This window comes from Oreochromis aureus, linkage group 22, assembly GCF_013358895.1.
Source record: "Oreochromis aureus strain Israel breed Guangdong linkage group 22, ZZ_aureus, whole genome shotgun sequence".
Lineage (NCBI taxonomy): Eukaryota > Metazoa > Chordata > Actinopteri > Cichliformes > Cichlidae > Oreochromis > Oreochromis aureus.
Genome location: NC_052962.1, coordinates 18163673 through 18177855, shown reverse-complemented (window position 1 = coordinate 18177855; position 14183 = coordinate 18163673). Strand labels below are relative to the sequence as shown.

The 14183-nt window shown below is 46.7% G+C and overlaps 1 protein-coding gene across 1 annotated transcript in view; it reads left to right on the top strand.

Annotated features, from left to right (window-relative positions):
• Nucleotides 1-350: 350 nt before the first annotated feature.
• The window catches only part of sdc3 (syndecan 3), a 41616-nt gene continuing 27783 nt past the window's right edge, over nucleotides 351-14183 (top strand). The window contains exon 1 of the mRNA XM_039605642.1: nucleotides 351-926. Within this exon, the coding sequence (XP_039461576.1) occupies nucleotides 873-926 (54 nt within the window). The 5' untranslated portion in view covers nucleotides 351-872. The remainder of the gene's footprint in view (nucleotides 927-14183) is intronic.

The following is a 14183-nucleotide window of genomic DNA, read 5'->3' as shown; positions in this document are numbered from 1 at the left end:
CCGGCTGCTGCGGTGCAATAACAGCTAACCATACTGCAAGAGCCGAGAGGGAAGGGGGGGGGGGAGTATCGCGCGATATCAACCCCTCTTACGTACAGGCGCAGGTGTGACTGAGCCAATCACGGCGCAGGAGCGCGGTTGACCGTTAAAGGTGTGTGAGCGGTTAACCAAACCAACACCGCGGTCCGCTGCTTGTGAGTTTACAGGCAGCTTATTGTTTTATTTTAGAGGAGGGGGGGCTGCGGGTGCCTAACCGAGCTGCAGGGGGCATCCTTGCACGCGGAGATCCACCCCCCAACCCCTACACTTCCTTTTAACACACATATACACACCCCTCCTCCTGCCAAACTCCCAGGCCAGCGTCGCCATACGGAACATACTGCCCCAACGGAGAGGGGGAGGAGAGAGAGAGAGAGCCTGAGAGTGTGTGTGTGTTCAGAGAGAGGGAGAGAGAGAGAGGTAGAGAGAGCTCGTGCGTGTATTAAGAGAGCGAGAGAGACGAGGTCTGGCTTCTTCTGGTAGTAAATTATCAGATTTCGAGCGCAAAAACTCGCAGAAACAGACAGATCGGGAGGCCTCGTGGAAATCTGCTTCAGCGGTGACCGGAACCAGCAGCAGGAGCGCGTGAAGCCTTGGATTAAAAAGCCCGACTACAAGGACGGATGGTCGCGCAGACGGGCGGCGCGCTCTGAAGTTGGACAGACTACCGAGGCACCGAGAGCGAGGAGCCGGCGACAGCACAGCCAGCAGCAGCTTTTTTTTTCTTTTTTTGGGGGTCCCTCCACCTCCCAGAACCCCCCCACCCCTCCCACACCGGTAAAGGCAGCAGCATCGGCGGCGGCATCGGGAGGCTGTGCCCGCGCACCCCGACCATGGAGCTGCCTTGGCTGCTGGCGCTCACGGCGCTGCTTGCTCACGCCACCACGGTAAGCACGAGCCTCACATCCTTTGTTAACCGGGGAGCTCTCGTTGCGCACACGGGAGTCGGGGCGGGGGGGTGCGCGCACACGTGTATGTGTGTGTGAGTGAGTGCGCTATCGTTAATGAGACAGTGGCGGCGCGTCGGTGATCGGTAGGAAATCCTGCACTCGACCCAGGATCCGTATTGGCCGTCCCAGACTCCTGTTAAGGAGGGGGGGCGGCTACCCCCTTGCACACCCCCTCCCCACCTTCCCTTTTGCTTTACGCTCACACACACACACACACACACACACACCAGCCTTTGTGTCTCAATGTCGGGATTTATTGTGGCCTGTGTGTCCCCTGGAGTCAGGAGGTGCGTGTGCGTGCATGTGTGGAGAAGAGGGCGGGAGGGGGGTTAATTAGCGGGTTATCTCTAATTGGGCTTGATTACGGGTGTTCGTGCGGTGCCTCGTTCTGTGGTGTCTGTGTCACCAGCTCAACATCCTGCCCTTAATTTGGGGGCTCCAGTCATACTGCGGCTTTAACGACTTTATTACCGGGTACTCGCGCTGCAGGACGGTGTGTGTGTGTGTGTGTGTGTGTGTGGAGGTAGAAGGAGAGAGAGCGAGAGAGAAGGTGTGTGTGTGACTGGATGTCCAGGGGTGCTCCATTACTTCCCAGATATCAGCGCCCTCATTGTGGATGCCAGAATCCAACTGGGGGGCATCCTCCGGTTATAAGCAGAAGTGTGTGTGTGTGTGTGTGTGTGTGTGTGTGTGTGTGTGTGTGACAGAGACAGCCCGCGGCGGTATGTGGTTGTGGCACAAAGTGGGTGGGGTAACGGGAAAGTTAACGGCGATGCGGTCCGCGAACGAGTGCTCGGATGGAATGATGTCATCGGGAATCGCGAGGAGGCAAGCTGTTTAGGGAATGCGCGAGCCTCCCCCCTCCTCCTCTGCACACACACACACACACACACACACACACACACACCTACCTATCTCCTCTCCGGAACTATCCACGCCGAGCTTCACGCGCCCCCCGTAACACGCCTACACTTTCCGTTACCGATTAATCCAGATTTATCCTATAAGCAGCAGGAGGGGGTGGAGGAAGAGGGAGGAAGCTCGCTGAATCATTGAGAGAAAACGAGGATAGCGCCAAAAACACAAATCAAGACGCAGATCTACTTTTGAGTTTCAAGACTCAGAAGCTGGAGGTCTTCAACGTTTCTCCCCTGATGTTTTATTTTTAGCTCATCTGCATTTTTAGTTTTATACCTTCATTCATGGCTGCTTCCTGTTAAAGGTCCCGAGCTGTTCTCACTAGTGCCATACTGCAAATGCTGATATCGATCTGATACCAAGTAAATGCAGGGCCAGTATTTCCGATACCGATGCCGATATTGACACTTTAAACTTAGAAAATTATATAGGAAGACATTTTAATGATCACTAAATCACAAAGTTTTAATTTCCATGATAATTAGTTAGCATAACAAAACATATATTTAATACATTTTCTAATAAAATAGTAATAACAATTTGACACAATTCAGCAGGCTACATCAATCAGCTTTAAGCCACTTTTATACATAGTCACAGTTTTTATTTCCATATTGTTGTACAAAAGGCCCAAATGTTGCTGCTTAATGCCCTTTCTTGCCTAATTCACCCTTGCTTTGCTTGGACCATCTTTTGCTGTTTCTGCTGTGAAGCTGCACCAGTTCTGGCAGCTGTTTTCAACACCACACACTCACAGATATAAACACTGATTAGTAGGTCAGTCGGTTGCGGTCCTTGCCAAAGATCCTTGGCCTCCAGCTGACCTAATCTGTCTTTAAGTGTGCAGATGGAGACAGGTGTGTGACACACATACACGTAAATATACGCCGTGGTGAGGAGCGCACTGATAGATCAGCTGCCGTCGAGGGTCATAATTACAGACTCAACCTCAAGCAACCCCGGGCTTTGAATGCACGCACACATGACCCGTGGTTGCGTGCGTCCGCTGATGAGCTCTTTTCTCAGATGCTTCTTGGCTTGAAGCCAGGAGACTGTGTGTGTGTGTGTGTGTGTGTGTGTGTGTGTGTGTGTTCTGAGTGATTCCTCAGTGTTTTGTCTCTGTGGGTATTTCCTGTTGTCAAAGCTGTGACATCACATCCGGCCGTCTTTATTTTACATGGGAGACTGATTTTCCCACAGACATCTGTTGTGTCCCACGGATAGCCTGTGTGTGTGTGTGTGTGTGCGTGTGCGTGCATCCGTTTGCCTTCATGAGAGCCCTGACTGTCCATCTGTCTGTGTGTGGGCTCAAAAATAGTGAATCTCCACTGCCAACAACTTGTTCTCGCCAGCCCTCTCTCTCCTTGAACAAGTGCGTTTTATGGTGCGAGTGTGTTTGTGTGTGTGTGTGTTTGGCGGAAAGGCGTCGTGTTCTTGAGGATCATGTTCAACTCGTGGAATGAATCAGTGTTTTGTGCCTCCGATAGCAGACAAAGCCCCCCATAGAGAGGAAGAAAGAGAGAAGGATCAAGGAGGAGGGGAAAAAATAGCCCGAGCCGGGCGGATTGAGGGAGAGTGTGGAATGTGAGAGGCAATCTGACACAGGAAGTGGGTCCTTCTCGCTCTCCTGGAGGACAAAGTCCCCCTCACACAAACACACACACAAGGTGGCAGGTAGAAAACACAGCCAGGGTGGAGGAAGTATTTCAGGTGTGTGTGTATTAAGGGATGGTTGAGGGCATGGTATCCACCTTTCGCTGGAGAGAGGAAATGAAAAGGATCATGGTTCATATCCGGAGCTGCATTCATGGAGACAGTGAGAGAATAAAGATAGGCTTCAGCCTCCCTAACACTGGCCCGGCTGTTTGTGTGTCTGTGTGTGTCTGTTCATATCTGAAAGCAATTTCTTATCACATGGGACAGCATATGTGCTGCATTTCAGTGAAATTAGTTTTTCTTTCTCGTGGAGGGATTTTTAGTGCTCCATTCAGCCAAATGAGAATCGAAATTTCACATTTACCATGAAGGCGATAACGGCGGCGGCAGGGACGAGGAGACCTGCCTGCACGGTGCCGGTTATGCCGATATGGCCTCGTCTGATCTGAGAGAACAATGGGTGCTGAGAATCTGCAGCTGTGCGTGGAGTTTGACCTCCAAAATAAAAGCCGTGTGCAAAAAGCTGACAATAAATCAGAGGCCGTCATTATTGGCCCCGAGTAAGCTCAGAAAGATCGCAGCAATCTGCGGGACCTTTACGCTGATGTCAAACTGCATACTAATAATTTAGACGTCTCATCTCATGTGACCCTTGTTTGTGAATATTCTTCTTCCAGTGAAGAGCATGTGACTGTTTAGCCAGAACACAAAGATAGTGGGTGTCTGCAACCACGAGGAAAAAAAAGATATAGAGTTTGTTTTATCTAGCGATTATATGCGTGCATTTTGAGGGAGTTTTTCTGTCAGAGCGGAGCAAAGTTCATTCGCTTTTAACACCATTTTTTTTAAAGAAAGGAAGTCGATGCAAAAGAACCAGCCTCCTTTTTTTGTCCTCATGGCCATATCATTGTAATTATTATACTCTTTACTCAGCCTGCAGATGCTTCAAAATGCTGCAGCTCATCTTTAGCAAAGACTAAATAAAGCCCCTGTGGTTGTGAAGACTTGTTCTCAGAGCTCAGATTAACATGAAGAAGGACAGAGCTTTAGCCTGATAACCTGAAATAGTTTACCTCTTATTATGAAAGGCATATTCTGTTGTTTTTTTGCCCGTCTCCATTTATACCCATGGATAATAAAAGCTGTTGGTGTGCAGGTTGGCTCCTGTGGCTACCTGATTCAGTGGGGGTTGTTCTGCCCTGATGAACTGAATTCATGGTGGAATCTGTGCATTCATCTACTTGCTTTTTCTATCTAACTTTCACAGTCTGTTGATGCATCAAAGAGCAACTTGGGGTTGGCATCTTTCCCGAGGATATTCTGGCAGGCAGACTGGGATCGAACCACCAACCTTGTTATCAGTAGATGACCTGCTCTATCACATAGCCTACATGAGCAGCTGACACCTTTGCCAGCATTTATACTTGTGCGTAATGTGCATCGACAGGTCAACCAGTTCATGGCCAAAACACTGGTTCGCAGTGGAGTTGGTCAAATGCTGATTGGTTGAGAGCTTGGCCAGAACAGGACAGACGGTAGCTGCAGTGGACAGTCTTCACTCTTCTTCTAGTTTTTAACTAGAAGTCTCACTTCTGCTCTTTTTGTTTTGTAATTTCGCTCCCCTCCTCTGCTGGACGATGAAGCAGCAGCAACACAAGCAAGAGGAGCTCACTGTAGACGTAAATCTAAGGCAGACCTGATTCACAGGGTGCAGGTCTGCCTTGAAGAACTGCAGCAAAGGCGTGTTTCCAGATTAAATCACAGCTCTTCATTAGGAGAGTTGTAACCTATGAGGCCCAACTTTTGGACTTAAGTGCTTTACTTCTTTTGTTTTTGTTTTTACTTCCTGTTTACATTCCTTTTCCGCACGGTTTGGTTAGCTATAAACACCGAAATGTTTACACTTGGTTAGTTTTAGGCTTGATTCACAGTATTACACTAAATCTGTAGAGTAGCTGTATATCCTACAGTATAGCCTGTTGCTTTTAGCCTGACATCAGTCTTCCCAGAAAAGCAAGTAGAAGTGCAGCGACGCATGATGCAATGCCCTACCGGTCAGCTGTGCCTTCTAAACACAGCATATTGATTAGTACCAGGGCGTCTGCTGGTGATTAGGGTCAGCCAATAGGCTAAATCCTTTTCCTGTTAGTTAGTTTGTTTTTGGAGAAAAGTTCTGTTTCTGCAGAAATTTATCAGCAGTCGGTCGATGTTAGACTGACGGTTATCCGGGTGGAGACATGTTGCCCAACCCTACAGGTGCTTTTGTGTGGCACTGACAACAACTGACAACAGTCATTCAACAGGGATTTGGCTGGAAGATTTACTAAAGTGACTTAGCACCACAGTTTCATTAAGCTTTCCACATAAACATCAGTCATGCACAGGCTGTCATTACAAATGAAAAGCAAGCACAAAAAATCTCTCATGCTAAGAAATATCAGCATTTCTGACTTTAAATTGTAATTAACGAAAAAACAGTGCTACTGAAGAAGAATTGGCTGTGCACAGTTATGTTTTAAACGATAAATGTGCAAAATCACTAAATCTTTACATATTTTGCTTGAAATGGGAATGTCATTTGCTTTAATTGACAGATGTGTCATCTGATCTCTGCTTACGCTCCAGACTCACAGGGTAGAAAGTTATCATTTAGTCCCACGCCGAGCCACGCTAACGTGTCCCTATGGAAGGGGCCCCGTGTGCCGTGGAAACTTTGCCTGCTCTCTCCATGACCAGTTCACCACACGCAAGTGCAGACATGCCTGCTCACATGTGTGCGCTGACGCACTTTAGCATTGTGCCCCTAATAATCTCACAAACTGGGTGCTCACACACACATATGCGTGCAGCTCCTGTGAATAGCTGTGGTGTGCAGCAGCAGTTTTGTTGATTCAGTGAGTCAGAGGGAGACGGAGAATGCTGGAGGTGTTTTAGGTAGGTCAAAACAGGCTAGGAACACAGCTTGTGTAGACATTAAACACACACACACACACACACACACACACACAAAGACAGACTCCCTTGCAGTAATTGGGCAGCACTGCGCAGACATACTCACATACATATTCTCTGGAGTGGGGGGTTAGATGAATATAGAGACAAGAGGAAGGGAGGGAGAGGAATGGAAAGAGAAGATAATGAGGGAAAGCGATGGATGGAGGGGAGGGCATGAAATGGAGAAAGCGTGGAGAAAAAGAAAAAGAGTTAATGGCAAGACGGGGATCAAGGGAAAAGACGGGGGCAGCGAGGAAAGACGGGGAGGAATGGCGGGCGATTAAAAGGGGATAAAAAAAGGAACCTCAAAACCAGAGCGAGGGAAGTAAAAGGACCGTGGGAGAGTGATGGAGGAAGAGAAAGGAAGGAGATGGGCCATATTGGGCAAAATGAGGACTGCATGATTGGGATGGCAGCAAAGGGATGGAGCGAGGCCAGAGCGATGGAGATGGAGGGATTTCGAGAGAGAGAGAGAGAGAGTCAGGGTGGGGGAGGGAGGCATGCACTGCTCATTCCCAGGAGACTGTGCTCTACCTGCTCTCCGCGGCCGTCGCCATGACAACCACCATGGCTGCCGCTGTCACAGCTTTATCACCCCGCTCTCCTCTCCGTCCCCTCCCGTCCCTCGTTCCCTCTCTCTTCCCCCCCCTCTCCTTCGCTCCGTCTCGTTTTCCTCTCTCCCCTCTCGTTGCTTGCTTCATTCACGTCTCATCCCGGCCTCCTCTCCCTCCTCCTCTCCCTCCTCCTTCTCCTGTTCAAGCACAGTGAGTGGGGGGAAAAAAACATCCAGATGAAAAGATGGCAGTTGTCTTTCACCTTTACAGTAGCAGTGTGTGTGTGTGTGCATGTGTGAGTGTGTGTGCGTGTGCTATTACAGGACTCAAAATTAGAGAGCATAAACGCGGCACCGTCTCCCAAACCCACAAAGCATTCTGGGATCTCTGTGTGTTAGAGCTTTCGCTATAAATAAAACCCCCAGAAACAGGGCGCCTCCTTCCCACTAACAAACCCTTGTGTGTCTGTGTGTGTGTGTTTGGCTGAGTGAGAATCATAGATGCCTTCTAGCAGCATATTAACTATACGCTGAGATGATGCTATCATTTTTCACTCACTATCACTCGTGTGTGTGTGTGTGTGTGTCTTTTCGGTACCACTCTCTTCCCTCTCCCATTTCTGTATCAACACAATAATTACATTAACAAAGGGCCGGATGGGTGGGGTCACTCGGAGCTGTCCAGTGGAGATGCTGGAATGTGTACTTCCTGGCATGCGGCTGATAAGAGTGGGGTGAAGCCACGATAAGCCCCGACTTTACACTCCCAACAGGACCCTAAGCATCGCCTCTTGGAGGCCTCCACCCCCCTCTCCATCTGCCGGCCTGAGCAGTTTCTACCTTTAAATAAGAAGCAAAAATCCCGGAGGTTCACTCTTTATCTTGGTGATAGCGTTATGGAAATCACGAGTGTGTCAGGTTTGCCCTTGTGCAGAAGCAATCTTGGAGGAGAAGCCGTGAATAAAATATTTCTTTATTGTAGAACACGTATACACTCCCCACTCTCCTCGAGCATCATGGCGGTCCTTGAGGTCCATCGTGGAACTAAAACAGCCGGCACCAAACTTAAGCTGGCTCACTGCATCCCCCAAAATAGTAGTTTGATGGTATTCCCATTATTATCTTCTTCAGCATGATCACATGGCCTTCATTAGCTTGTTGCTAACCTGTCGCGGAGGTGGATTCGTTGGCACAGTAAAGTGTTCCAGTGCTTTGGATCTTACATCACCTGTTCCTTGGTACTCTAAAACTCTAGAAATTAAACTGAATTCAATATATTTCAGTATTTAACTGCTGGACTTAAAAAAAAAAATTATAGTTTGTTTGTTTTGCTTTTTACGGTTTTATAGACTATATCATTAGTTAGGAAGAACTCATCTCCAGGACTTAATTATGAAGTTAACCATTAGTTGCTGCCGGAGGCTATAATAACCCGCAGTGCTATCATTTACTTTTACATTTACCACCAGCAGTCACAACTGGGAGCCTTTTTTCTGTCGTCCATTATTTCCTGTCATCTCTCTGCTGTCTCCTTATGCATAAAAAAATGAAATAACGGTGTATCTTAGAAGTAGCTTAAACGCAACCATTTTAACATTTTTCTTTGGAGTTACACTCGCAGCCACTTTATCAGGTACAGCTGTTCAACTACTTGTTAGAGCACGTATCTAATCAGCCAATCGAGACATGTAGACAAGTGCAAACTGAGTATAAGAATGGGGAAGAAAGGTGATTTAAGTGGCATGGTGTTGGTGTCCAATGAGCGGCAGTTCTCTGGGTGAAAATACTTTTTTCACAAGAAAGCATGGATCCATCCGGCCTTGTATCGATGGTTCACGCTGCTGTTGGTGGTGTAATGTGTGGGGGATATTTTCTTGGTATATTTTGCCCTGACAGTTTTCTTACCCTCCCTGAGTATTGATGGCGAGTCTTTATGGCCACAGTGTATCCATCGTCTGATGTCTGCTTCCTATAGGATAACGCACCACTCCACAAAGCTTAAATCACCTCAGTCTTGTTTCTTGAACTCGACAATGAGTTAACTGCATTCAAATACCCTCCACAGTTAGCAGATCTCAATCCAATCAGCATCTTTGGCATGTGGTGATGGATGTGCAACTGACCAATTTGCATCAACTGTGTGATGTTGATGATCAATATGTTTCCAGCACCTTGATGAATCAGTGCAATGAAGAATTAATGCATCTCTGAAGGGAGAATGAGGTCTAGTTTATTACTAGTTGCTAATAAAGTTCCCAGGGAGTGCATACCTGTGCAAATGCAATTTCTTTGGGGGTTTAGTGAGACAAAAAGTCACTTTGCATTCTGGGAAGATGTTATCTTCCACAGACATTTGATAGATGTATTGATTCGCCCGTAAAAATAAACTATAATAAAGTTAAAACAACAAAGGAGGCTGTAGCTTTTGAATCTCAAACTCTTCTTCCCTCTATGCTCTGTTGCAAAGAACCAGTTTCTTTGTTTGCATCTTGTTTGCAGAGGCCCGATGTTTGACTTGCCCTGACTGGAAATACTACCCCTCTTCCTCTGTTTCAAAATAGCCACTATAGGCAGTCAAAACCGTGTAAGGTTATTTGTACTGAATAGCGGTGAAGTACCACACATAAATGGAGATGTAGGAGTAAAACAGAGAGGGTGTGTTCTCAGGGGAACATCTTTAAGGTTTCACAGGAGGAGATAAAGATCAAGAAAAACGGGAACGACGTCAGATCGAATTGAAGCACGGGGGATTTTACATGCATGAAAGTTTAAATGGATTCTAGTTTGTGGAAGTCTTTTTTCCCTGTTTAATGGCTTTCATGTCTTAAGCGGTGTCAGAACGGGCTCAGATCGGCACTTGGATGAGAAAAGTACATGAAAACACACGCGGGTTCGTTCACACGCCTCATCCGCAGATTTTTCCTCTTCTTTTTCTTCTTTTTTCTTTCACTCTCCATTTCCTTTAAGAATAAAGACATTTCATCAGTTTTAAGCTACAAATATCAATTTCTTTTCCCTTTTTTGGCACTATGTGATTCATCAAGGATCCGCCTGTTTGGATACGGAAATGCACGACCTGTAAGTGTGTTTGTGGCCTTGGGATAGCAGCACGGCTACAGTGAGAGAGCATTTATAGATCTGCTCTTCGAGCTTCCTGAGTGATGCATTTATGTGTTTACATGCGAATATGGAGGCAGAGGAGACGATGACGGAGCACGGGGAGGCCGCTCATGCCGACGAGAAATACTGTGTGCCAAAGGCATGTGACTCTGTGCGTGTGTGTTTGAATTATTTAGCCCAACGTCCCGACAGAGGAGCGAACGAGGTCAGGAGCTCATTGCTGCAACGTTTTTCCTCTCTCTATCCATCCATCTTTACACCCTCCACCCACCAGCCTTCCTGCTCCTTCTCCTCCATCGCTGCAGAGCTCCTCGTCTATTCTTCCTGTCTTTATAAACAGGAAGTTAGTAACAAAAGGCTTCCCACATGTTACTCGCGTCGCCTCAATTATCAGCAGGCCATGAGGGAAGAACATCGATCCAATTAAATACGGACACTGAAACGTGCTCTGTGTGTGTGTGAGAGTGTTTCTGTTTGTGTGCGTGGACCTTCTGAAGTAAACCTTTGAACCCTGGTTCTTTAAAGGGCTCTTTCAAAGGCGTTTGCATTTTGAGCGAGCCACTGAAGCTAATGAGCTGTGTGTGTGTGTGTGTGTGTGTGTGTGTGGAGGAGGATAGAGGTTGTGTAATATTGCTTGGTGATTGCAGCAGGCTTCTTTCCCCAGAGGGCCTGTCTTATAAACCCTTCCACATGCAGGTGCACACACTCACACACACACTTGGTTTTCCTGCAGCAGGTGATTCATTCTTAATCTTTCATTCCAACAGTTGTGGATTAGCCCAAATCTCAGCCGGCAGAGACTCGGGTCTGAAAGGCTGACTGACACCAGGAGTGTGCGCGCGAGCACGTCTGTGAGCGTATTGTTTATTTAGCCGTGTGTGTGACATGATAATTGTTTCCCATGTCCGATCGAGCGCGGCGTCTGTGTGACAGGACACGACATGACGGAGGTAGATACAATAGACAGAGCGACAGGTCGCACAACACTGAAACATTAGACCCAGCGTGAGGACGAGAGAGAGGAGGTATTTATAGAGGAGAGGCGTTTCGTCTTCGCGGCGTTGATTTCTTCCTTTTTCTCTGGTTGACATTTTAAAATGAGCCCAGTCAGCCTCTGCTGTGAGCTGCGCCTTTATTTACTTTGGTTCAAATTTAAAGGTTCTTTGGTTAGCATACAAACAACATGTGTTATTGTTTCTCTGCATAATTTAACCATTAACTGAACTGCAGTCGGCAACCAGCAGTGTTACATTTGTGGCTAAAAATGACCTCCGTGGTTACCGTAGACACCATCAAAGATATACCTAGCTAGTGTGATGTCATCCACTGTTTTTTGATCCGTCAAGGTGAACATTTTCACCCTCAGCATCTTTGGTGTTTTGAACTTGGATGTGATGAACGAGACCGCACACCCATTGGCTAACAACATGTCAATCCCAGGTGATTAGCCAATGAGCAATCACTAGTTAATCCTCACTTCTGGAATACAGTGTTACCAAGATTTATAACTTCTTCTATCCAATATGACCTGAAATGAGTGACTGAGCCCCTAAAACTTCTGAGGTTTCGCAGACACGTGGGTGTTTTTGTCTTATCCCCCATTTTGGATGTGGTGTCATCATGGTGGCACTGTAGGGTCAGGTGAATAAGGGCCGCACAGGCCTAGAGATTGGTTCATGAGCATGCGGTGACCAATGCATATTCCCCGACATTGCGATTGTTCTGTTTACCTGCACAGAAGACACCAAATGGCCTACAAACGCTCGCCAGCCACTTTCCAAAGTGACTTCCAGCTATCACTTTTCAGACCTGGAAGCTGCGTCCATGTTTCGTACCGGCTTTGTTGGTTACAAAAAGACTCCCGGTTGTGTAAAAGTCTGTAGGGAAAAAATGCCAGTAAGCGTGTGGTTTTTACGGGAAGAGCCATCCCTCGCCTGTCACATCCAGTTTCAAAACACCAAAATGGCAACGTCCAAGAGCTCGAGGCTTCACTAACCAGTGGGTGCGGTCACAGTGGCGACATCCATCTTGTAGACTATAGTTTACTGCCTTTGATCTGCCTGTGGTTGAATTGTAATGTTAGATAATAAAGTAAATTGAAAACAGCAAGCTAATTGAGCAGATTAACTATCACAGGCAGTTTGGATGAATAAGATCCAATCGAGATATCCATTTGGCTACATTAGACAGACAGAAATCTGTCTTCATTAGCAGGATAGCTAGTGGTGGCTAATATTACCCTCGGAGCCAGTTGTTTGTGGATGTTAGTGATTAGTGGACACCGTTTCTGAGCTAACATTTGCTAATTTGCTCATTGTTGTCGCTACAGGGGGAACATAAATGCTGCGTCCTCCGGATTATTGCAGGAAATCTTTCCCAAGTCCCTCACATGAAAATCAATTCACAGGATTTTGGAGATGAGAGAGAGATGGGGATGGTTTGCTTTATAAAAATACAGATGAAAGATGATTGACAAGGTAGGAAAAACAAGAGGAAGAAAGACATTTGTGCCAAATAAAACACTAATTGCAACATGAAACGTGGCTCAGTGCACTTGGAAATAATTCATCCATCCATTTTTTTATGCTTATCGAATTTAGGGTCTCACGGGAGACCCCGGACAAGTCGCCAATCTGTCGCAGGGCCACCTGCACACACGGGGAGACAAATATTGGTGGTTGCGTAGTCTCCCAAAAACTGAACAAGGCACCAAGGTGTGGCGACAGACGTGATTAGGTGTGGTGCAGAGGTGGAGGGAGAGAAGATTTGAAGAAAATGAAAGGGGAATGAGGTCAGAGGCAATCACAGACTAAAGTTGTATGAGAAGACTTTGTGCTGGCCAAAGTGCAAGCCAGAAGCAGATTGGAGAGGAGAACAAAACGCAGCTGATGTGGTGAGGGTGGGGGGGTGACGGGGGTGACCAGGCAGAGAATCGAATTTGTTAATATGTAAAAGTGGTAAGAGGAGCTCATCAGAAAATAGAGGAAGAATGGGGAGGGACTGACTGTAGGTAGAGTGAAATGATGAAAGAGCAGAGGTGCTGACGAGGGAGAAAAATGAGAAATTGAAAGGGAGATAGACGGGGTGGATTGGAGCCGTGCTAGCTGTAAAGAAACAGAGAGAGAGACAGGGGTAGCCTGGTGGTTAACACACGCCTGTAAAGAGCTTATAGCGGCTGATACAGATTGAATGGAAAGAACAACCTGGACAGGATTACACAGAGACGAGAGAGACAGGAGGGCTATAAGAGCAAGATGGTATCATAACCCATACATTTCCCTGTCCTCTAACACATCTCTGCTAGTTTACACGGACGCTGACCACCTCGTTACTTTCAGGCTCCACAATCACACTTTAATTAAGTCGGAGCCCACAGTACCAGGCGGTTACTGATCACCAATTGTTATACTAAGCAGTGTGTAGCTAATCTGTGCATTAGACAATCAATCTCAAGCTATTAGTTACTTAAATACACCTCCTAATTAATTAGTCAGTGAGTAATGTTGCCCACCGAGAGATAAAGCTATCTTTAGCTGTAAAGAACAGTCAGAAATGAATGAGCATGCTCTCACTTGGAGCTTGTGATGATATTTGATTCAACAGAGGCTGAAGGGAGATAACACTGTCTGGTTGGCAATGAAGCCTCCCTACCTGAATAACATTAAAGGCTGCGCTCATATCTGGCCTGTTAATCCTGGTTAGACGCTTATTTACAGCTACCTGCTGCACGCACACGTTAATTTTGCTAGATATACCGTGCAGCAGTGGTTTCCTACTGTTTCGGCTGTTTAAAGGAATAGTTTGGGCTTTTGGGAAACACAATTGCTGGTTTCTTTCTAAAGGTTAACTTTCTCTTCTGTTTTGAGACCAAAGACTGTATACAAAAGAAGGACACAGCCACTCTGACTTCACGTTTTGGTTTGTGCACGGCTTTTTTGAGTTAAGCAAACTTT